Source organism: Odontesthes bonariensis, chromosome 17 (genome assembly GCF_027942865.1).
Source record: "Odontesthes bonariensis isolate fOdoBon6 chromosome 17, fOdoBon6.hap1, whole genome shotgun sequence".
Lineage (NCBI taxonomy): Eukaryota > Metazoa > Chordata > Actinopteri > Atheriniformes > Atherinopsidae > Odontesthes > Odontesthes bonariensis.
In genome coordinates, this window is record NC_134522.1 from 10,087,299 (window position 1) to 10,111,400 (window position 24,102).

Sequence of the window (24,102 nt, forward strand, 5' to 3'; positions counted from 1 at the left end):
TGAATATTTTCAGATTACTGTCAGAATGCTTTCAACCCAAATAGTAAAGATAATTAACGTTTTGCTGAAAAATGGACTTTGCTTCCAAATATTCAAAAGATATCCATCAAATGTTCAAGTGGCAGATATCCTGTGTGTTCTGCGACACTTAACACACTGTTGTGTACATTTTTGTTGCCGGTTAAAGGCTGAACGGAGTTTCTTTGTGTCTTTGCCTTGTCCATCTCCATCTGTCTCGGTTTCAACATTTCAAATGGTTCTGTGCTCTCTATTGTGAAGAAAATCCGCTTTCGCACAGCATCCCAGCTTTTTTGGAGCTGAGGTTGTACAATGGAATGGATTTAGTGTGCGTCATTGAATAAATCCAATTGATCTTACATTAAACATCAGATACACTGCATTACTGTGCTACGTTGTCATTCAATATTCCACGATGTAATAAAGTAATCAATGGAAATATAATATGTAATCTGGGTGGAACATAGCTCCCAATTTTTCTAATCCTTTTACATAAATCCTTCAACTTTGGTTGTAAAAGATCTTGAAGAATATTATTGCTGATTAAGATGTCAGACACACCAGTAGACCGCCTTGAACAGCATCAGTTTGGGTTCTTTAACTTTACAGCATTGTATATTATATTATATTATTATATGCATCTTATGCTTCGTATAACATCTGCTTCAATATTTCACCCCAGTTGCCAGATCTAATGGCCAACGTAAAGCCAACAGTTGCAGAGTAAGGATGAAAAAGTCCCCTGAAGGTCGAGACTCTTGGTTCATTTCACTGACCTGAGGAAGAGAATCTCTGGCCAAGAGGGATTCCCGTTATACTGAGCATGAATAAGAATAAAGGTTAACACGGTTTAAGCTTCAATCACCTCAGAACAATTTCTATGTTTGAAATTTCCTTTGAGAATAAAGGAAACCTCAGGTAACTTTTATATCTGAAGACCTTTCCAAATGCATGAAAACAACGAGCCAACCATGCATCATTATACCCAACATCCCAATTATTGTTGTAAAACTATCCTCAAAGTTTTCTCGTACTTTCTTGGGCACACAGAAGCTTTCACTGAGTTTACATCACCACCAATAAAACGGATCACTCAGGGGAATGGCTTGCAAAAAATCTCGCAAAACCAGATTTCATGGGAGACGACAAGCTCAGAGACGTCAGTTCAGGAGGCTAACGCCTCCCTGGAGACATGTTAGGCAACCTCACCGCTTTCTTCTATCAGAAGCTCAGTGAGCAGTGACAGGACATGCTTTGCTGTAAAAAAAAAAAAAAACTGCATCAAAAAGGATTATCATATCATTAGTTTAGCTTTTTAAACAAACCTGCTCCTCGGCGCTCAGGCCGGTGCGTTCCCTGTAGATCGCCGCTTCATCGCGGGCAGCTGCAGTCTGAAGGGTTACTGAGGTGTGCAGGACATGCACTGACCTTCTAAACTGTACTTTTCACAGAAGGTGAGTGTTTGCTGTGGGGATCCTCACCCTGAAGATGAGCATAAACCCTGAATGCACCCATCTGCCCAGACACGCTGGCAGCGTTATTATCAGTTTATAAATTGTTTTGCAGTGACGAGAAGTGACTCATAAACTTTACACCAATAAGTCAAAGGAAACAGAAAAGCTTTCATGTGTAATCTCCTTCTTTAAATCTTTTCTTTAAACAGCTGGATTTACCGCTGCTAAATGCACAGACAGACTAAATCTGCCTCGCCACACAGGCTATTCAGCCTGTATCTTGGGAAGTATTGTGCGATGCAGAATGCTGAGCAGAGGCCTTCTTTCATGAATTGTCCTTGGCCGAGGGATTCTTTATCCCCTCAAGAAAATGTATCTGCATCTGAGGAGTTATCGCTCAAATCAAAATGTGTGGCAGCACATCATTTTGCTCTCTTTTGTGCTCCCATCTCAGACTGAAATCACAAATCTAAAAAGGTCAGAAAAGCAGAGAATCTCCCTGCTGGTTAGTGAATGACTAAATACAAAATGTGCACAAAGAGAGACTGTGGGAAAAACAAATGTGCTGAAGTGCTAAGTATTTCCCCTTTGGCAATATTTAAATGGGGCACGCCCACCACTAAACTCAGCACTGGTGGACAGCGTTGTAAAAGCAGCATCTTTTGACTTAGCAGTCGTCAGAATCACTCAAGAAGAAATTACTCCCAATTTACTTCTGTCTGAGCTAAATGGGATTTTATGTTCTTGAAATGACAGAATGATGGTTATTGACGGGGTAATTAACCAGAGCTTGTCTGAACAAGAGAGAATTTCTTATAGCTGAGAAGCAGATGGAAACTGCCCCCTAGTGGCAGAAAGATGATGTTGTATTTGGAGCCAGATTTACAGTTTAGAAACTGAACCATGTTCATTGTGGATTTACTAAATGAAAAACTATGTCTGCAAGAAAACAAAAAAGGTTTTTATTTTCTGTAAACCTCACAGAGCGAGAGCGCAGCCAAGGTCAGACCTGGGGGAGAACAGAACAGTGACTGTGGGGCATAGAAAACAAAAAACAAAACAAAAACACATCTCCGTACTTTCAACCATCAGTTGGCCGAACAACCGACTAAACTGTCACTTTCACAACATTTTCAAGAAGCCAACGACGGCAATCTGAGCGAGAAAAAGAAAAAGCTTCTTCTGTGTGCGGCAGGTGAAAACCGCACGCGAGGTGACGCCGAAACCCCCGTGGGGCTCAAGCAGACCACCCCCCCCCGCAGGAAAATAACGATAATACCAGAAACAGGAGTGAAGTAAACTGCTTTTAAAAAAAACAGCCACGTTGCAAATACTGAATAACATTCACAAAAAGAAACGTGGCTCTACTTCCTCACTTTCTACTACACAGTCGACTACAAACAGACAGCGGCTTTCTCTGAACGATCAACAGAAACTTTTAACTGCGTATTTGACAAGACGTGAGCCAAAGTATTAGCAGTTACATTCTCCAACACATTACCAGAGAAACTCCAGTCTTGGCACACAAACTGAAGTGGCAGATAACTATCTTATCTGGAACATGGCATTTCCAAAGCTTTGTTTACATTGCACAGTTCATCTTTACAGTTTTCCCTTTCAGAGCTGCACGCGTTTTCAACGGCGCGCCATCAAAATAAAAAAATAAAAGAACCCAGGGAGGCGGCTCAACCAAAGGACTCGGGGTTAAACGGCAGCAGCGATGAGCGTCTTTTAGAACACGATGAGCTGCAGACGGTGGTGGCTTCCCTCGTGTCAACATACTGACAGTGTGAAAATAAGTACTGTGAAATTTAGAGCTGTTCAATGTGCCTGACAAAGGACACGGCGGCTCTTTGAAAGTGGATGACGATCAGCTTCCCTACCAGCGGGGAAGTCAAAAAGACAAAGAAACACAAGGGAACGATGTCCCACTTCACTATGCTGACTGGAAGCCTTCTTCTTTCCAGCTCAGTGAGATTTCCCCACCAAATTCAGATGGTTTGGGTGGCATCTCATGTCCTCAACTCAAGGCACTGTGATCATATCAACCAGAATATCTGCTCGGGTCCGTTTACTTTACTTTAAAGTTTTCTGCTTATAACACAAGTTATTTTCACAGCTTTTTGCCATCAACGTTTCCAGTCTGTTGGGAAGAAAAAAAAAAAAAAGAAAGAAAGAAAGAAGCCTGGTGAACACAGAGCCACACAAAATGCTTTAAAAACTATGAAAACGCCACATGCCCAAGCAGATTAGAAAAGGGTGAATTTTGGTGACCGATTGTGGATTAAAACAATAAGTTAAACAAGTCTGTGCCAGTCTTTGCACTACATTCCTCTGGTTGTACAAATGTTGTCCAACTATATCCGGAGGATAATGATCTGTCAAATAAATTAGGATGCAGGTCGGGACGTTTTCCCAATTTTAGGAGGCATTAATCAACCTAAAGTAAATACGGTAGCTTGTTCCAGGAACAGAGAGCCAGTTTCTGGTTGCAGCGATGGCGGAGATGAAGATGCACACCCGAATCTGTGAGGTTTCACTAGACATTAAAGAGAAAAAAAAAAAAAAAAACTGACGCTTCCTAATTGACGTGGGATGTCCATTTTTAAGTTGTTTTTTTTTTTTTGTCTTTTGTTTTAACTACAACAAATACAGTCACACAATACAACAACTTCCTTCTGACCTGGCGAGGAGAGAACAGAACAAAACTATTCCCAGCCACAAGATGATGGACCTGCGGGAAAAGTAAAAATGTTGGGAGGATGGATGGAGGGGCGGGACAAAGCCTTCACTTTTTGAGGGGCTGGTAAACGGAAGCGTTGGGGTCCAGGCCGGAGGGATTGGTGTCCATGAACTTTGAGGAGTAGTGGGGGGCCACGGGGGTCATGCTGCTGGTGTCGGCTGTGTAGGAGATGCTGGGCATGACGGCCATCACTTCTGCTATCTTCTGCTTCAGGTCTTTGATCTCCTGGTCCTTCTGAAGGATTTGACCTGAAAACAGAAGAAAAAAAACGCGTCAGATGTGGCGACTTGACGATATGTGGAGGCGTCACGGTGATTCGAGCATTATGGACATGGCATGAACCTTGTGCGATCTCCAGCTGCCTCTTGGCGTCTCCAAGTGCAGAGAAGAGGTCCAGTTTGATCCTGGTCTCTGCGCTCAGACTGTTCTCCAGATGCTGGGTCTTGTCCTGCATGGCTGACAGGGCTGACATCAGCACCTCTGTGTCTTTTTCATTTTCCTTATATTTATGAAGCTCCTGAAAGACAAAACATGCAGTCAGAGTCAGCATCACAGGTTAATATCCAGGGCTCGTTGCTTTGGTACACTGGTGATTACATGTATGAAACAAAGACGGTAAATAAAGATCACCGACCGAATGCCGATTAAACACGTCGCCACGGCACTCAAAAACCAGATGTTAGTGAGTATTTTTGACCAGTGGGAACGAGGCTTTGGGTTCAGCATCTTTAAACATGCGTTTTTAATCAAAGTGGCAGCAGATAAAGGCCCCATCCACACGTAGCCGGGTATCTGCTAAAACGAATATATCTTTCTACGTTTGGACCTGTCATCCACATGAAAACGCATCATAAACTAATATTTTTAAAAACTCCGGGCAAAGTGAAGATTTTTGAAAACTCCGTTTATGCAGCTGCGTGTAGACGGAGATAACCGGAGTTTTGCGTTTTCGAACGTCACAATATGCGCCAAAACAACAACAAATCTGCTCTGACGTTAAACGTGCGACCTTTGTTTACTGAAGAAGCATGGATGTCTTGAGAACTGTGGTGGTTACTATTGTGCAGGCGCTGTTTACTGCCTTGATTTTAGACGCCCAAGTCGTACTCCCAGAGGAATGGCGTGACAATTTCGCATGTCCCGGTGTCCTCACTCCTGTCGCTGTCGGAATTATTACGTCCTCATATCGAGGGGCAGTCATGCGATTACCTGTCAGTGTGCTCAAAAAAGTTGCGTGCACACTTTATTATTTAGCTGACGAGGGCAGATTGCGCAAAACAGAAAATGCATTTGGGTTGTCAAGACAGGTGAAAACGCAGATGTTCGGTTATGTGTGGAAGGTGTTTTTTTTCGAAAACGAGGTAATGTGGATACAGATTATTTTATAAACGGAGGGGGGGAAATATTCGGTTTTAAAAATACCCGGCTACGTGTGTACATAGCCAAAGACTGGGCCACTTCTAATGTTCTTCAGAGCACAACAAATACAAACAGAACATGGTATGAAACTATCCACACCCCTGTGCAAATAAAAGGAGGGACACGCAGCTTCACTGGTGTGATAATGTGAAAATGGTGTCGTTTTGAAATAAGCTTTCTGAGGCAAGTTATCAGAGCTAAGGTTGATGAGGAGGATTATGAACCTCAAAGCATTTTCCTTTTCTTAGTGATATCAAACAATAGCCGGTTACTTGGCACAGAAACATGACGTGATTATCAGAGGATAATCGGCCTTCGTTCAGTTGTTAAAAAAATCCAAACATTTCATGAATGACTGAAGAGGAACGAGTCTGAAACCAAAGTGTCAAACAACAAACCTGTACTTTTAATTCGAGCTCTCGTATCTGGTCCTCCTTTAACTTGATGTCCATTGTTAATTTTTTACACTCTGTTTCTAATTCAGCGATCCGCCGCCGCAGCGTGTCTGTGCACTCTCCCCTGAGAGAAAAGAGAAACAGATGTGTGAGAGCAGAGCAAAGAGGTTGCTGAGGAGCTCATTTCATATATATATCGCGTCTGCCCTCACCTGGATGCTGCTGCTAGCGCTACTGCTCTGGCTGCTGTGGCCTCCTCTAACTTCTTTCGTTTCTTTTCATCTGCGAGCTGCTTCTCTGCAGAAGCTCGGGCCTCCTGCTCTGCTTTGAGCCTCTTCTCCAGCTGGCCCACAGCCTGTTTGTCCTTTTGCTTCGCCTGCACAGCATTATGGAGCCTAACACATCCAACCACACAACATGGAGCAGGTGAGCAAACTTGACAGAATAAGTAACAGAATCACTCCTTCATACTTGTGCTCTATATACACTCAATGCTGACACCAAGCTTTACAAGGTAAGCAACCCAAGTAAAAGTCTTAAGTACACTGGAAAAAATGCCCCTCCAAAAATAAGTAAAAAAAACAACAAATACAAGACGTTTTTGCTTGAAATAAGCAAAAAAATCTGCCAATGGAACTAGTGAAAATCGGCTTGTCAAGATTTCTTGAAATAAAATGTGATATTTAGGACTTTTGAGTTAAAAGTGACCTTGAAATTAGCAAAAAAAAAAAAAACTCTTCAAATGAAAAAAAAAGCTTGTTTCATGTGAAATATGACTCAAAACAGATGTTTTTAACAAGATATTCAAGATGTATTGTATTAAAACAAGTCCCTATATCTTGCTGAAATGGTACTTGTTGGGCAATTGTGTCTTATATCAAGTGTAATGAGATACTCAATGAGAAAAATATACTTGGTAAGATTTCGATTTTTTTCCAGTGTATACGGTGTGTGAGTTTAATTTACAGTGAAAACTCTGCACAGATCAGGCAGATTTCTCTGAAAGTAGCTGTTAGCAAACAAAACTTTGAACTTGATCAAAAGGTCAGCATATAACTCATCTATAATCAGTGCTGTATACCATTAAAAACTCTATAACCCCAGCTAATCGTGACCAAAACTGATCACTAGCCCAACTTTGTGTAGACAAGAGTCGCCCCACTTACTTGCTCTGCAACAGCTCATTTTCCTGGCGCAACTGACCCAACTCAGTGCGTATGGAGCGCTCAGCGCTGCCTAGCGAGCCGATCTGGCTGCGTAGGTCCTGCTCCACCTGCCGGCTGGCCTGCAGGTCAGCCTTCAGCTTCTTAATGTCCTGCTCCAACCTGTCCCAGGTGGAAATGTAAACACACACAAAGTAAATTTAGGTCCGATGACCCAGCTAAACAAATGATTTGTTTAGGGTTTCACATATATTTATGAATTTCGATTAAACAAAGACATCCTGAGTTCAACTTGTAATGAGTCAAATTCACAGCGTAACGAAAACTATTTAAAAATCATGGCTATATCATGAGCAAAGAACAGACGGAACAGAGTGCACTTTGATGCAAATGGTATTTGTGTGGATCAGCCACACTGATTTATCAAAACATTTCTGGTATCGGAAAGGTTTTCACCTCGACTACTCTGTGCATGCCAGTGATGAGAGATAGTTCAAATTTACAGTTAAAGTCACAAAATAAATCTGCAATATGAAGCTGTGACAGGTACTTTAATGGTGGCCTGCATGGCTAAGCATGCACACAGCTGCTTGGTCTTCCTGAGCCTCGACACAGTCGCCTCTTAAAAGTGGAAGAGACCAAAGTCCTTAAAGTCAAGATAAGTTCTTAAAACAGCTCACTGCACAATTAAACCAGTGAAGTTACTTTATGAAAACACTGGAGTGAGGCGTTAATGAGAACTCATCTGTGCCTGATCATGACTGTCTTACCTAACAAGTGCTTCTGGCTTGCTCAGCTGGTTGTTGGGGATACAGTTTTCGGTGGGATCCCTGTGGGAGCCCCCTGTTGTCCCTTTCCCAACTGGTAACTTTTGCTTCTTCTCGTTCTTCCCTGAGGAGGACGAAGATGACGACGCAGAGGAGGGGACGCTGCCGTTGGTGGCGCAGTGGCCGCGGGGTGAGGAGTTAAGCGCTGCGGCGTTGCTGCTGGCATTTTTGTAATTTTTAGAGGAGGAGGATGATGAAGAAGAACAGGAGGAATTGTTATCCTCTTTAAGCAACAGATTCTCTGTGCTGCCCAGCTCTGTGGTCAGTCTCTTGTTGTTCATATGGTTCTCCATATACTCCATCTCCTGGAGTTTAGAGTCCACTGATGATGGCAGGATGTTGTGTTGCTTTTTAGCCTCCCCGCCACCTTTTCCTTCTTTCCCTTTTTCTCTATACTCGAGCTCTGGCAGTGGCGCTGATGTCTTTTTATTGCCCGGAGCACCATTTTGTGACACTGGCGGTGTGTCCACTTCAGATATTCCTTTAGCTGCTGCTGCTGCTGCATGAATACAGAGGAGAATAAAAGAGATGCACATAAAACATCTGCCCAGAATTACAGGCATCATATCCATTTTTGATCATTTATAAGAATCCCTGATATACAATTCTGCATATTCTTTATTTAAAAAATGATTTTCTCTATCTACTGTGAGCACTGATATGATCCACATGTAGTTTGTGGTAATTAACATCTCAGGTGATGTGAATTTGTTTGAACCATTTCCTCGCCGACTTCTCGTTCTGTAAGAAAAGCAGGACTTCTTTCATGTGTCAATGGAACCCCATCAAATGACCAAATGAATGATTGTGTGCATGGTGTGTTTGCTTAAACTGTGAGGCAGGTGCACCTGTAACCGCAGCCTTTGAATAGAAGGGGAAAGCATGTGCTACAGATGTATGTTAGCATAATGATGGCTTTGTTAAAGTAAATAGGAACAAGAAAAACATTTTAAGATTAATGACAAACCAATAAAACAAAGGAAAATATGTACAAATGTTCAATAGATCTCCCCTTAAATTATCGGAAAATCATCAAAACATTAAGGTGAATGTATCACCCGTGCCCAAATCTACAAAACTGCCCAGAGAGATAGAGAACTATGACTTTACCAAGTGTAAAAAAGAAAAAACACAATTAAAACAGCGAGGGGATCCAACTACCCAATCCATGATTGTACCATTACTGACTTAAGACAGCGAGCTTGTCCACTGGACAGTAGAAAGACAATAAAATCTACTTTTTTCATGTCTGACGAGAGGAATAAAGTGACTTTTGTTCACTCGTTTACGTGCACGTGAATCAGGAGTGTACACAGCATGCATGTGGGTTTTCGTTCTTACCTTCTTCGGCTTCTCGCTCTTGTCTCTGAAGCATCTGTTGCTCTGGAGGCAGAGCCTGCTGTAGCAGCTGCATATAAAATTCATTCTCCTTCTGCACCTCCTTTTGCTTCCTCAGGCGCATTTTATAACTAACGTAGCTCTTGAAGCCAAAACCCAGCGTGACCACGGGGTAGCCGATGCTGAAGAGATGGGACACAAAATGCACACAAATCACAACGTGCTCATTCAATCAAGTCAAACTGAGTCAAACAGCAACTGGATTATTAACTATACAAAGAAACAATCACATTTCTTTCTATGACACAGGTTCAAAGCTAAATCTGCTTCAGAATATCAGCCGAAATGTGGAAAGACTTCATAGATTGCGTATCGATGAATAAAGCTTTGTGAACATTAAGATCGATAGCTATAATACTGTTATTATTCCACACTGCCTGTAGTTTAAACATAACAGAAGCTTACCAGTGTGCGGCAAAAGGACGGCACAAGTCCACGTGGAAGTTCTTCAGGTCTTTGAATCTGATGGCTGCCTCTATGTACACAAAGAGTATCCATAGAGACACGGTGGGCAGACAGACGCCCCTCTCTGGGGACAAAAAAAAAAGGGAACAAAAATGTCAGAACTGCATTTCAAACCTGAAATGTGTTCATGACAACACCTAACCAAATTTGTTCAAAGTATACAGAACACCTGGATCCCGAATGACAAAACTTTGGACTTTAAGAAAAAAAAAAGCCCATTTCATGACACCAGATGAAAATACGCTTGTTCTTGTAAAAAAAATGTAATGAAACTTCATCAGTTAGAGACCAAATCTGAATCAAGACAGTAAAGACTTTCACAAAGATTTGTCCCACTCATCAATGTGGTCAAAGAAGGTAGATCCTGCTTTCATAGAAATCTTTATAGCTTCTCTACACTGGGGTTGTCCAAAATCCTCAGAGACAAATAGATCCTAAAAATCAACATCTAATTAGATGCTCATTTGCAGCGGTATTGATTGGAATGTTCCGTCTTCATTGACAAACTAGCGGCGAACACTGATCAGCTCAGAGCTGCTGCGGCATAAAAGCAACTTAATATTATTCTTATCATTGTTGGAAGAGGTCCAAACTTTGACCACCGAGACAACGAGGCGCACCGGTGAGACGAGCAGCCAGACCTGTGACACCAAATCCTGCTGATTCAGCGTGAAGCGGTTTATCATGTAGAAGTACTGCAAAGAAGGGACAACGCTGCGTGTGTTTGGTGTACCACTCATGTTGTGGTCAACGTTTGTGGCGATAACTACTGCAAATGTTTATTTGCTCGCTCGACCCCAAACTTGGATAAACTCTGTAGAGACAGACAGACAGACTGGGCTGCAGGAAGTCTAAAGAACTGGACCTTAGAGAATGAGCCGCTCAGTGGAAGTGAGTCAGCTCATGAATATTTATTCCATATTAACGCCATTACTAATAAATGTTTTGGTAATGAACAGACAGTTTAACCTACAGAAATACAAAGTGCTCTTTATTCTAAAGGAAGGGACTGGTGAGGGATGCTCATTTAGTTGGCCTCTGGATTTAAACAAAAAGAAAAAGAAATAAAAATGAACATGTTGCACTGAAGTTGATGTAAGGGCTGCTTCTTTTAAAAAGGTTTCTGACTTTAAAATGTAGTCTGGATGCTTCTTTATTAAAACACTTTATATATAATAATAATAATAATAATAATAATAATAATACATTTAATTTAAAAAAAAAAGCGCCTTTCTCAACACTCAAGGACACTTCACAACACACTAAAAATACAATAAATAAAATAACACAAGTTAAAGAGGCTAGAGGGAGAATGCAGCTTGAAACAGATGGGTTTTGAGTTTCGATTTGAAGATTATACACCTCTTAATTTGATATTTTTCCCTCCACTGCACTGAAAAACATTACTTTGAAATCCTAATATCTTGACAGCCCTACTCTACACTGTGTACAGGTTTCTGCTGCCCACCACTATCACCACACACATTCACCACCGAGCTGTAGAAGATATTAATACCCCTGTGACATCCTATGGTTCTGAATGTCACCGGTGAGTTAAGTTCGAGAGCTCGGAAAGCAAATGGGAACCACTCGGTTTGTCCCTCCCCCAACAGGCACTGGGATTTCCATCTGACACCTGGCCTTTGGTCGCCACGGGTAGTTGTCACTAAATCAATCTGACAGCTAATCTGCAGAGCGCAGCTCGCTTACACCATGTAAAATTCTGAGAAACAAGCCAACTGTTTGTAAACAAGATAACACAATGTGCACTGCTCATGCATAAAACCGTCCATACTTTTTTTTTTTCTCACTATCGAAAGTAAATCGTTTCACTGTCGCGAGTTAGATCATATTCCTCTGTTCACACTGAAAAAAAAAACAACTTTAAAAGTAAGAAAAACCCAGACACAGGATGAACTCACCTGTGTGCCAAACATACTGCACCCACACATAGGTACTGGCAGCAAAGAACAGCCATTGCACTGGGATGAAGAGGAGGCAAATGATGTCCGAGGTAAACGCCACACACACAAAGAATACTGAGAAGGCCTGATGGAGAGAGGAGGTTATGATAAACTGTGCAGGAAACAAAGAAACCCCCCCCCCCCCCCCCAAAGAGTAATTATGCTCTGAAGATTAGGAATTAGCTGTTTGACAGACGTGATGTCTACCATATTGTAATCCTTTAAAACGTGTGGAATAAACCACTTCTTTCCCTAAACAAACAAAACCATGACTAGCTTTATAAATATGACCTCTTCAGTTCTCTTTCTCCCTTCACAGAGAGACAAACAGACACGCACACTGCACATTTTAATAATAGCAAGCTGCCCGGCACCAATAATGGACCAGAGGCTAAATAAAACTATAAGAAATTAACCATCAGCATACACTTAGCAGATGTAAGGCTGACTGATGACCTGCAAGTCTCATCAGAGCTCAACTTTGTTTGCATGATGAGAACTTAGATCGGAAGATAAACATGACGTGTTGTTTTTAGGTTTGCAGTAGAGCTCCACTCAATTTACAGTCACGAAAAGCTAATGATCAAACAAATAACTGCAATTATAGTGTTTTATGCCACGTTTACAGTATGAATCTGGTCAGTTGTCATCAACACATGCACCTTATGATGAGGAAAGAGGTTGGATTTCAGATTGGTGGTATTAGTGCCTTTGTTTTTGTAATAAATTTGACTAATTGCATCCTCCAAGTTAATGGGTGCTCCATTTTCTCTTAGCTAAAAAACAAAAATGTGTCAAACGCTGTCTTGTAGTATTTTTACTGCGGCTTTCCAAGCAAATATATGATGTTAACATCAACAGGGAGTCATCAACATGGCGTCGCCTGTATGGTAGAAATTGTCCTCAAGATAAACAGCTGATGAGACTAATTCTCTACAAAATTCTCATCAAAGCACAGCAGGAAAAGGGAGGACAGTGAGAGGTCAACATTTAAAGAGCGCCAACCCTCGAACCTTAGAAATACTGAATACAGATGTTGAAACAAAAAAAGGCAAAATAATCCCAGATTAGATTTACCCGTGTACACAGCCCTGCTTTGCCTCCTAGACTTTTATTAAGTTTCTACTATATTTGTTTGGGTTTGGCCGCCTCAGAAACAATGTGACCATCTTGTGGCTTATTTTGTGGCATATCTGACGGCACACGGTCTGACTCTGTACTCCACGCTGTCACTTTGTCTTTATCAATGCTAATTCCTAAATGTGTGCACAGAAGATATCAGATAGTTGTTAGAAATCAGGTGAGGCGCCAGTGCATCTTTGAATCAAGGCTGACTAATAAAACAGCGCTACAACAATCAGCAGCATATCATCTGGTCTTTAAGCAGTTAGCCAAGCGATGACGGACATTCTGCAGTGTGAGAGACACTTCAGTCTTAATGTGGACATGCATCTATACTTTATGAACAACTTCTATCAGCAAAATTCAGGAATCTCTGTTCTGTCAAACAGTATTTCCTATTAATATTTATTTTTGTTGTGTTTACATATTTCGTTTAACTTTTATAAGTCTTTGGAGAAGCTTGGCCAATAAATAAATAAACATCCAAAGCTACTCACCAGCCCCTGGTATCTAAAGGAGTCGTACACACTCCGGATGAAGAGCCAAAATGGCCAGAGGTACTCAAACCTGAATTCAAGTACAAAGTCTGCCAGTAATACCAGTGCCCACACCACCAGGAACTTCAGGTACAGGAAGGTACTGAATGAAAGACAAAATGAGTGAAAAATTATATTTTGCAATATAAACACAAAACATTTAAGAGTGTTTTTATGCACTGGCAATTAGATTTGCTTTCAATCAACCAAGAATATCATCAATTATCTTAAGCAGCTTATGTTAAACAATGCAGGGATGCTTCTGAAGGCATTCGAGAAAAAGCCTACAGTACACCGATGCTCAATTATGTTCTCATATGTTATTCTGAAGATTTGCACATGACAATAATGCACAACTACTTCAGAGTATGTTTATCTCTCAAGAGCTGTATTATTTGCACACACAGAGAATAGGTACTGTTGTGATTTGCAACTGGTTTTGACTGAATTTTACAATTAACTTAAAAGAATAGATAAGATAGGGTGACCATACGTCCGTATTTCCCGGGACACGTCCGTATTTCACTTCCTGTCCCGGGCGTCCCGTGAAATACGGACATGTCCCGGGAAATACGGACGTATGGTCACCCTAAGATAAGATATATTTGACCATAGTTGACTGATCCAGACTTGGACACGGTCGGTCGAGGGGTTCTCCGATCGGATCATTTTATGATGTGGGGCACCTGCTCAATAATTCAGCAACTGACCTATATCTTTATATCTTGATGCCACGTGTTTAACTAGTGGCTGATCAGATATATAGGAAGTCACACAGAGGTGGAACCTGTCAGGGTAAAAAAAAAACAACCCAGCCTCTGTTCAGATTAGACAACCCGTGAGTGCATAACAAGCGCCTCACAAGTCGAGACTGATTGCAATCTTATCAAGGGATGTTTGGTGTTAACAAAGCTCACAGCACTTTAGCATTAGTAAGGCTCATGTGATGATGTTGGCAGTGAGAAGGCAGAGCTGCTGTGGTGCTGACCTAAGTTACGTTCACTAAAAGGGAAGCAGCTAGTTTTGACAGGACCAGCAGATGTCAAGTGACATGGGCAAACAAAAGTCAGGGTTTTTGAGTTATTTTGCAAAAATATGCAACAACATACGCCTTACACCAACACTGCTGTAAAAGAGACATTGGTTAATAACTGGCTGTTTTGGGGCCTAGCGGTACAGTTAGCTTAACAGCTAACGTTACCTGCTAGTGTACAACGAAAACATCGCTACAGCTAGCTTAGCTAGCATCCAGCTAGGTTAACGGGCTATCAAGCAGTGACAGTTCATTGGCATATGTGATAACGACAGGAAGCTAAACGTCCTGCATCGTGTCTAGCCAGTGTCCCCACATCCTGTCGTGAGGAAGCCCCTTTCGTTTAGCTCCATGCAAGTTACCTGCCGTATATACCCTCGGTGATTCGGTTCCGTTTTAACGGCCGTCGGAGTTTGCTGCAGTCCGCATTGCGCCGCTTCATCCTCCTCCCCTTGGCTTTGGCCTTCGAATAACAACTGTAATCTTATCCAGTTTTCTTGTGTATACGGACAAAGATAATAAATGAAGTGCCTGTGGTATATGTCGCTTTATTATTTTTCCCCCAGTGAACACAAAGAAATAAATAAAGGACTCTATTCGGGAACCTCCTCTTTTTCTGTTAGCGCAGGCTCAATAAGCCCAAACAGCGCTGTATTTTACAGACATCAAGTTGTCAGACGGCTGGAATGTCCAATCAACCTGTCTGAGTATGCTTCTTTCTTTGACTGGCAGGCACATGAGCCAATCAAATTGCACAAAGGCCGCTCGCTCACATCTTCCCTGTCAAAGAAAACGGAACAGAGCATAGAAACTCCATGTGGACATGTCTCACCGCTCAGCCAATCAAATCTTTGTGAACAAATCGGGCATTGTTCATTAACCAATCAGATGATTGCAGAGGCGGGGCATTTGGTTCTAGCCTTTGGATTTGGTTTATTATGAGCAGAAAATATGCAGTCTTTGGTACAAAAACTCCATTTGTGTCAGATACAAAACCATCCATTCCAGCATACATATTTATATCAGGGTCTTTGTGAGAGGTTCATTGATAGATTTGCCCCAGGGCGCTGAATGCCATTTATGCTTTGTTACCAGGTTAAAATGTGCGCACGGTGAAAGCAGACGTGTGCGCGTTTTATTAAAAAGTAGGGGTTGTATTTATTGTTGTATATGTTATGATGAAACCGTTTGTATATCACAACCGAAGGCTTGATTAAATATTGTAAGTATTCAAAATAGTTAATTAAAAAAACAATTACAGAAAGTGGCCCAAATTAATTAGTCAAAACGGTACATTTAAATTTCACGACTCAAACCATGAGTGAAATATGTTACACAGTCACTGTAATTCTTCAAATTTGTCTCTTGAAGCATTAAAGATCAACCTTTTTTTTCGTGGCAACGTTTTTTTTTTTTCTTCAAAGACATACTTGTCTTCGTGTCCAGCGGCTGATAAAGACCTGTGCTGGTTGCGCCCATTTTTTAAACCGTCGTGGCGACTGAACCAAGCAGAAAACACCTTCAATGGCTCCTCAGTACGCTCCAAGTCTGCGCTCTCGTTTGGCACCTTTATTGTGTTTTCTGCAGACAGGCTTTATCGTCATAGCTGCCTTCTACATTGAAATCGAAAAAAATGTAGAAGTGGATGGGAATACCTTCAGCAACTTTTACGCAGGTGAGGTTTTGTGCGTTTGGACGGGTGGAGGACTGGGGCAGTTGGGGTCTATAATGGGGCAGTTTATTTTTCATTTGTGTTGTATATATGAGGAGAAACATATTTCAAACCAACTTTACATGCCTTAAAAAAAAGCTAAATCAACTTAATATAGTCCAAAAGAGAGAAGTACATCCAATTTATTTTATTTGTGACCCAAACCTTGTGCCTTTTTCTTTTTTTTCACAGAGTTCCAGGATGTTAATGTAATGGTGATTCTAGGTTTTGGCTTCCTATGCACCTTTCTAGTACGCTATGGTTTCAGTGGTTCAGGGTTCAACCTCCTGGTGGTTGGCATCGCCTCCCAATGGGCAATCATACTGAATGGCATCGAGTCCTGGTATAACTTAGGAAAGATTCGAGTTGGTTTGAGAAGGTAGGATGTCACATTTGAATTCAAATGACACAGTAGAAATGACTTAATTTGAATCTGTTTGACAGAATGTGAGATCCATTTTGTAAGTTTCTACTGTCCTAATTTTTAAGTCACTGCTAATAATGTTTGATGTAGCATCTTGGTTGGTGAGATGTGTACGGCTTCTGCCCTCATTTCAATCGGAGCAATGCTGGGGAAGGCCAACCCTGTCCACCTCATCCTCATTGCCCTGCTAAATGTGTCGGGATTTATCTTGAATGAATGGCTCCTCCAGACCCTCCTGAAGGTATGAAACAGTGCCCGTGTTTTACCCACGCTCTGTGTCATACACATTTTCAATCTGTTTGACGATGATGTTTCCTTGTCTGCAGGTCCGACCTCTGAGCAGCATCATGCTGCTTCATGTCTTCGGGGCCTTCTTTGGACTCATGCTGACGTGGATCCTGTACCGTAAAGGCTCAAAGCAAGGATTTGAAAAAGAGAAATTTGACAGAAAATCAGGATTGTTTTCCATGTTCGGTGAATAGAAGGCTGTCTGTAACCTGAAGTTATGTTTTTATTTTCAACATGTTTAAATCCAGCATCTGCATTACTGCTGTACATGTGAATCGATATTCTGGGATTTGATGTCTTTGTTCTCCAGGCACTTTGTTTCTATGGATGTTTTGGCCCAGTTTTAACTCGATCCTGGTGGACCACCGTACTCCTGAGAGGAAGCTTGGGGCCATATGTAGCACCTACCTGGCCCTGGCTGTGAGTGCAGTGACGGCAGCTGCTGTGTCCGTGCTCTCCAGTCCCAAAGGAAAACTAAACCTGGTATGATCTGACACTGGATATGTTAATACGTTATCATGCAGCTTCAGGGACTAAACTCTTGTCAAACATCCCAAAAAAGAACCCAACAAGTCAAGTGATATGAAGGGGCTTTTGCTTCACTCTTTGAGCAGATCCAAATGCAGTCGTGCATCCTCGCTGGTGGTGTCTCTGTTGGGGTTGCCATGTCAGCAATTCATCAGCCATGGGAAGCCATGGCAATCGGATTCACTGCTGCTATTATATCAACCGCTGGATTCAAATATCTTAAGGTTTTCATCACAAGATGCAAATGTGCCTCTACTTTAAACAATCTATACATACACCTCATGCTTAACTTCTTTTTTTTTTTTACCAGATCCACATGCTATTTGCATTCGAATGCCACGACACCTGTGCCACTCTGAGCACACACGGACTCCCCGGTCTCCTGGGATGGCTTGCACAGCTCCTCCTGCAGATTAAAGACTGCAATGATCACACAGTGTAAGAATGTAACCAGCATACAACAGGCATCAACAACACGCAGGAGGTGTGGCAGCCTGTGTAACTGCTCTTTATTTTGCAGGGCTATTCGTTTTTCCGTGTTTCACATCAGTACTCTCTTTATCACCATCAGTACGAGTTTGTCCATGGGAATTCTTACAGGTATGCCTCTCTTTTTTTTTTTTTTTTTTTTTTTAAAATTGAGCTTTCTATTATTGGCCGAGGCTCTGGTTAAAGCCGATTTTGGATTTTCTAGACACCAATACGCTGGATGGAATCTAGTGTAGATCAATACAATAAGCTGCTTTCTTCCTTAATATTTTATCATCGTTTAAAGGGTTTCTACTAAAGTGGAACTTCTGGAGACCATCTCAAAACAAGAAATGCTTTGATGATCAAGCTTTCTGGGAGGTGTGTAATCATAATTTCAGTATATTTCTTTCCTGAACGGTCTCATGTTTGGCATTAGCTCGTGCTGTGCTCTGAAATACCTTTGAGGATGACTTTACGAAGCTGCTATGAATATATTTTTGTGTTTTGCAGTTTCCACATAATGCAGTGCGCAAATAAGAAGATGGAGAAACACAACACATCGGGGCACTGATTGGTGTCCGTAATTTCATGTAGTTTTTTCTTTTCATGTGAAGAAGTTATTACATGCTTTTGTGTGCAGGAGGTAAAAAAAAATAAGGTCAGATTGTAGAAAAGAGAAAGGTCAGTCCCATTTACTGCTCAGTATGTTTAATGTTGCCATGGTGTCAGAAACAGACCCAATGTTTGGGGTGTTACATGAGAAAAATGGAGAGCTGATGCACATGAATCCAAATCTGTTACACAAACAACATGCTGTTGTCTGCAGGTCTGCAGTGTGGGCTAATAGAATTCAACAATAAATCTGAATACACGCAAAGTTACAGAGATGATGATGTGTTACTACAGAAAAATAAAAAGCAAACAACCCCATTTGGTTACATTCAGCAAATTTGTCAATTGTTCTGAAACATTTCCCTCAATGATATCTTGTACCATAAGAACTCAGCCGACTAACTAAAAGATGTCTTCGAAAAAAAGTCAACCCAAGGTGGAGTAGTCACAAAGCTCCCAATATACACGAGTTGTAAACCATTTTAACAACATGGTTACACAGTCTGAGTGCAAACAGACACGTTTAAAGATGTGCCACATTTGAAAATATTCAACCTTTCAACAAACCTATGAAATTTTGTGCTTAGTTGTGATTGATCTATTATACAGCAAATACCATAAATTAAACATGTTAATTTGAAAGCTAAAAAAATATATAAAGCGTAGAATTGCTGAAGCATGTCATCTCATACAACACAGATAGTAAAGAGTGTATAACCGTGGACAAAAAGACACACGTGGTCCATCACTGCCAGAGATCCTCTGTGCGTCCAAACTTGAAAACCAAACCCCTAAATTAGGAAAAACAAGCAAAATTATGAGTAAATTCCATCTGTGTACGTTAAACACGAAAGGACTCAAATATGCCAGTTAAGACTATTAACTTACCCAAAGAAAATGAACGCATTTTGGAAGAAAATGGCAATACCGGGGTACACCACAGGCTTCTCTGCAAAACACAACAGTTACATAGAAGTTACACGACAGCCTGTCTCCCAGTCTTTCACTCTGTAAATGTTTCAAAGCATGCCTCTGCATTGCTTAACACTTTAAAATGCTTTCTAGTGTCACAAACTGACCGAGCAGTGAGGGCAAACTGCAAAGCATTCAAGCAGATGAAACGGCACTTACGAGGCACTACAAATCCTCCAAAGAGAATCCACATGGAGGCAATGAGGGAGCCAAAAGCCAGCATGAAGCCAATAAAGAGCCACACTCGAGCGCCTGCAAGGAAAGATAAGGAAGGGTGGGTTACTCCGTGACGTGACATTGTGCTTCTTTATTAGTCTGGATACTGCTTATGCTGCAATGATGATTTAAGATATCAAACGCACATAGAAGGGGAGTTAATCATACACACCTGTCTGTCCGATGCAGCCTTCGCTGTAGCTGTCTCCTCTCACCTGGCCATTGGAAACAGCATTTATCCTGGACGGGTCAAATAGGAGGCAAATTAACAACAAATAAACCAGAAGATTCTTAAGATTCACTTAAGTATATTAATTCTTATTTTCAGTTGTATAGAATGGATTCGTGGGCTGGAAAAATGTATCTTCTGACAGGTTTATTTCCACATTTCTTGTTTTAACATTGTTGGAGAAGAACGGGGATGAGAGTAGGTTTCTGCTGAAATTAACTTTCACTTTCAGTCTAACCAAACTGAAGCCACAAGAATCTAAATGGGAAGTACCGCGAGTCCCGAGAATAATGTAATTTAATCACTTTAAATTTCTATTCCATGGGGGGGGCGGGCGGGCGGGCGGTGGCGTAGTGGGTTAAGCAGCCGCCCCATGAGGCTACAGTCCTCGCTGCAGCTGGCCCCGGTTCAAAGCTCCCACCGGACGGCCCTTTGCTGCATGTCTTCCCCAGCTCTCTGCCCCCTGCTTCCTGTCTCTCTCTCAACTGTCTATCCATTAAAGGCATAAAAAGCCAAAAAATAATAATAATCCACCCCCTGGCACCTGACCCAAGTGATTCCTCGCCCAACATACAGTTAGTGATGCCGTCTCAACTATTTTGTGGGGGCTGGACCCAGAGCCTTGACAGTCAAAACAGAACCAACTGGTCTAAGTAAGTCTCTGACTAACTGACGAAAGCAAGCATTTATACACACTTTGGATTTTAGAATATTTTGCACCATGCCACACATCAAATACCAGCACCTGGTGTTGATAGAAGATTGACAGGTTTAAAGTACACATGACAATAAGTTACCAAACTTCAAATAAAAAAAAAAACATGAGCAGGCGTGGGGAGAAAAGCTGTCTCACACACACTTTTGGGAATGATACATGTTTATGTTCAGCTCAAAATACCTGTATACCTACATATATATATATATATTAGGGCTGGGCGAGTTAACTCGTTATTTATTTGACGGCGATAAATATTTTATCACGCATTAACGCAGGTTTTATTATTGTAAAAGTCTGTTGCTCACAGGCTTTTATTTTGTAAAAGTCTGTTGCTGTCTGCTGCGGAACCGGAAAAGAAAGTAATCGGCGGATCCACCAAACATGGAGAAGGGTACGGAACTTTTACTCGGCCATTTTCTTTTTAAGTTCTTCCAGACGGCGGAGTCGACAGAACCAAAGTCATCTGTAAACACTGCCAAGTTGAATTGTAGTAGTTCCAGTCTAAAATATCACTTAAAGGTAAAACACACAATTGAACAGACCTTAAAGCTGGACAAACCAAAGATGTCAAATATTTATCAGAAATAAAAGATGTCTTCTCTGTCTACTGTGGCAGAATGATGACAAAACAGACAGTGGAGCGAGGCTTCTATATAAAAACTACAGAAAGATGCTGATGTTAAAAGTGTGTTTGCACAACAAATGTTATGGCACTTTCATTCATATGGCAGCACATTTAAAATACAACTAAATGCTAAAAGCTATACACTACTTTTGGATTCATTTTTGGATTTTACATACAAATGCGATTAATCAGGGAAATCATGTGATTAATTAGATTAAAAATTTGAATCGTTGCCCAGCCTAATATATATAGATATATATAATATAACACGATATGTTTAATAAAATGTCTCCTCAGTATAACAGTGCATACAGTTATTAAGAGGGAGAACTTGATTGTTATGAGAGCGGTTACAAGTGTTGTTAAAGATGGACATCAGGTGGTTATACTGAGGGGGAAAAGGACGCTACTTGCTTTATAGTTGTTATTATTATTAGAATAATATAATCATTATTATCTCACAGTACATGTGTAGTTTAACATCAATATAAACTTTTTAAATAGAAAACATAGATAAACCTATACCACACCTCTGCTGTACAACACAGCAGATTTGAATCTTTTGTATTGAATAGAAAAGTCTTAAATCAGGAATCAAACTAGGACCCAGAGAATCTGAATCAAATCATGTGATACCTAAAGAATCACAGCCCCCACTCAGTACCGCGGGCCATTTTTTTATCCGATGAACTCGTCACTTAGCTTAAAGTCTATCAATAGGAGGGTCTCAACCCCCACAATGAAGGTGCAATGAGAGGGAAAACTGTTTGCGGATCGTTTCAGCCACATGACAAGGCCTTGCTCAGTTGCCCTGGAGATGGATTAGTTGTTATCACATGACATGCAGCATGGAGATTTCAGTCAGGCATCACAACTAAAACAGATCACAGAACCGAAGAAAAAGAGTTAGAAGTCGTCAACAGTGCTGGCTTAAGTTATTTACATCAGGCACCAGAGACCCTTCTTGATCAACGACTGGGGTAACAACCCCCCTCACAGCCGTTACATGACTGAAACTCTGTACTGAGGTCATGTGATAACAGCTACACCTTATCCATGACAATAAGCAGCTCCTTGTAGTGATGAACACCTGGTAATGTGGCTGTAAGCTTCAGAAACGACAAAAGAATTGTACACTGAGATGAGAAAAGCCAGTCTTACATGAGAAAGGCCACTGTGGCTATGACCCCGCACGTGTGATAGGCATGATGAAACTGTCCCTGATCAGGATATTTCACCGCCGCATCGATGATAATCCACCAACCTGTGAAGAACTGCAAAGACATGATCACAATTGGTCTGAGTTCAGTGACTATTTACGGAAATGTGATGGTATGATGAGCTTGTGCAGGAATCAACATCAATCATAAAAAATCTAGGAGGGAAAACCCAATGGGAGCACCCATAGTCCGGGTGACCTGACAGAGGAAATCAATGTAAATACCAGAACTCCTGCAGCTATGGAGGCGATGGCGTTTCTCCTTTCTCCCCAGTCCACATTGCACTCGCAGTCTCCGCAGCGGATTCCGTCCAGAAATCCTGACATGACTCTGGAACAGGGCGTCAGGTCCAACAACGCGATAACACAACATCAGAAATACTCATTCATCTCGGTAAAACAATTGGCCAAAATACGTATAACGCCAAATATAGAAGAGGTTCAGTAAAATTCCCCCGACGGTGAAATAAAAGCTCAACAACAATGATCACTTTGGTGCGCAGTCGCCGTACAGTAACAATGTTAACAATGATGCTAAACCCCCTGGCTCGCAAGCACAAACTATACTGTAACTCAAGATTTACACTGTAAATCAGAGGAGTTGTCACATCTACTTGACAATAAGACAGCATACGTATCTAGTTTAAAGTTACAGAAATTGACAGTGAACCGAGAGGATAAAACGGCTGTGTTGTCGGGCTCTTTTGTTCATCGCTTTGGCAACTAGCAAACATTTCCTTGAAGGTTTCTGGTAACAAAGTCGTCATAAATAATATCGAAACTAAGACAGACAGCGTTGGAGATGAATAGAAACGAGCACTCCGTAAGCAACAATTGTGCGTGAAGTCATTTTCAAAGTGTTTCTTACCTTTTTATTTTCGTTTTTTTTTTATGTAGACCCTTTGGTTAAACCCGATTTGGCTTCCGACGGAGCTTGCTTTTGCACATGCGCAGTTCACCCACACCCGTTTGATGGGAGAACCACACTGTTGACATTGTTGCCTTCGCGTGCTGTGGACAAAAATGGGAATTTTGTAACTCCGTAAGCACGTCTGACATTGATAAAAGTAGTATATTTTGGTGTATACAGATTAAAATGCACATGGAAGCAGTGGTCTACTACCGGTAAAGTAAGTTTACTCAGTTGAAGCTCTAAATTACCAGTACTTTGCTTAAATATTGTCATATTTTACTTTATGTTTAGACTCCACAAGCTTATGCAACAAGTAACTGGACGAGATCAATATCTGAGCCTTTTTGTTTGTAATTAATAATAATATATGTTAAAATGTGAAATTTGAAATAAATAATTAAATAATATGAATAAAATGAACTACTTTGGCAATAAAAATATTAAATATCGCTCCCACTACTGCATCAGAGTCAATTCATTGATTCATGTGCTTATTCTTCCATTTGATAAACCTCCACAGTATATGGTGCCTAGCCTAACATATAATTCACATGCCCTCATAATCCCTTTATTGCGCCTAGCCTGCACTCTGGTACCTCCTCCAGTATTACTCTGTCAGTTAAATAGGTTTAGCACTGT

At 41.2% G+C, this 24,102-nt stretch overlaps 3 protein-coding genes across 5 annotated transcripts; 1 reads left to right on the forward strand and 2 right to left on the reverse strand.

Annotated features, from left to right (window-relative positions):
• Positions 1 to 2,412: 2,412 nt before the first annotated feature.
• Positions 2,413 to 15,182, reverse strand: maco1b (macoilin 1b). Of its 2 annotated transcripts, none has more exons than XM_075447876.1 (11): positions 14,900 to 15,182; positions 13,466 to 13,607; positions 11,805 to 11,931; positions 9,823 to 9,946; positions 9,361 to 9,539; positions 7,963 to 8,515; positions 7,196 to 7,354; positions 6,242 to 6,424; positions 6,033 to 6,153; positions 4,558 to 4,732; positions 2,413 to 4,463 (listed from the first exon to the last, which is right to left on the reverse strand). In XM_075447876.1, exons 1-11 carry the CDS (start codon positions 14,977 to 14,979, stop codon positions 4,261 to 4,263), a joined length of 2,046 nt encoding a protein of 681 aa, XP_075303991.1. In that variant the 5' UTR covers positions 14,980 to 15,182; the 3' UTR covers positions 2,413 to 4,260. The 2 variants fall into 2 exon arrangements, with proteins under 2 accessions (XP_075303991.1, XP_075303990.1); XM_075447875.1 differs by having other exon boundaries at positions 7,963 to 8,518; positions 14,900 to 15,181.
• rhd (Rh blood group, D antigen) lies at positions 14,461 to 18,883 on the forward strand. Of its 2 annotated transcripts, none has more exons than XM_075447878.1 (10): positions 14,461 to 14,569; positions 16,441 to 16,627; positions 16,763 to 16,913; positions 16,999 to 17,146; positions 17,271 to 17,443; positions 17,575 to 17,712; positions 17,799 to 17,926; positions 18,009 to 18,088; positions 18,264 to 18,337; positions 18,470 to 18,883. In XM_075447878.1, exons 2-10 carry the CDS (start codon positions 16,461 to 16,463, stop codon positions 18,494 to 18,496), a joined length of 1,086 nt encoding a protein of 361 aa, XP_075303993.1. In that variant the 5' UTR covers positions 14,461 to 14,569; positions 16,441 to 16,460; the 3' UTR covers positions 18,497 to 18,883. The 2 variants fall into 2 exon arrangements, with proteins under 2 accessions (XP_075303993.1, XP_075303992.1); XM_075447877.1 differs by lacking the exon at positions 14,461 to 14,569 and adding an exon at positions 15,694 to 16,212.
• tmem50a (transmembrane protein 50A) lies at positions 18,651 to 23,529 on the reverse strand. The gene is made up of 7 exons (XM_075447883.1): positions 23,419 to 23,529; positions 22,776 to 22,881; positions 22,493 to 22,605; positions 19,932 to 19,999; positions 19,703 to 19,795; positions 19,460 to 19,520; positions 18,651 to 19,362 (listed from the first exon to the last, which is right to left on the reverse strand). Exons 2-7 carry the CDS (start codon positions 22,875 to 22,877, stop codon positions 19,317 to 19,319), a joined length of 483 nt encoding a protein of 160 aa, XP_075303998.1. The 5' UTR covers positions 22,878 to 22,881; positions 23,419 to 23,529; the 3' UTR covers positions 18,651 to 19,316.
• Positions 23,530 to 24,102: the final 573 nt, after the last annotated feature.

Excerpts from the sequence above, each read along its gene's own strand:
- rhd (XM_075447877.1), top strand. The coding sequence starts at position 16,062 with ATGGCTCCTCAGTACGCTCCAAGTCTGCGCTCTCGTTTGGCACCTTTA. Across the intron at positions 16,628-16,762 it reads ATTCGAGTTGGTTTGAGAAG|CATCTTGGTTGGTGAGATGT; the intron begins GTAGGATGTCAC and ends TGTTTGATGTAG. Across the intron at positions 17,444-17,574 it reads CCAAAGGAAAACTAAACCTG|ATCCAAATGCAGTCGTGCAT; the intron begins GTATGATCTGAC and ends CTCTTTGAGCAG.
- maco1b (XM_075447875.1), bottom strand. The coding sequence starts at position 14,979 with ATGAAGCGGCGCAATGCGGACTGCAGCAAACTCCGACGGCCGTTAAAA. Across the intron at positions 9,947-11,804 it reads GCAGTATGTTTGGCACACAG|AGAGGGGCGTCTGTCTGCCC; the intron begins GTGAGTTCATCC and ends TTTTGTCCCCAG. Across the intron at positions 8,519-9,360 it reads AGAGCGAGAAGCCGAAGAAG|CAGCAGCAGCAGCTAAAGGA; the intron begins GTAAGAACGAAA and ends GTATTCATGCAG.
- tmem50a (XM_075447883.1), bottom strand. The coding sequence starts at position 22,877 with ATGTCAGGATTTCTGGACGGAATCCGCTGCGGAGACTGCGAGTGCAAT. Across the intron at positions 20,000-22,492 it reads GCCACAGTGGCCTTTCTCAT|GATAAATGCTGTTTCCAATG; the intron begins GTAAGACTGGCT and ends TGACCCGTCCAG. Across the intron at positions 19,521-19,702 it reads TGGAGGATTTGTAGTGCCTC|AGAAGCCTGTGGTGTACCCC; the intron begins GTAAGTGCCGTT and ends TGTGTTTTGCAG.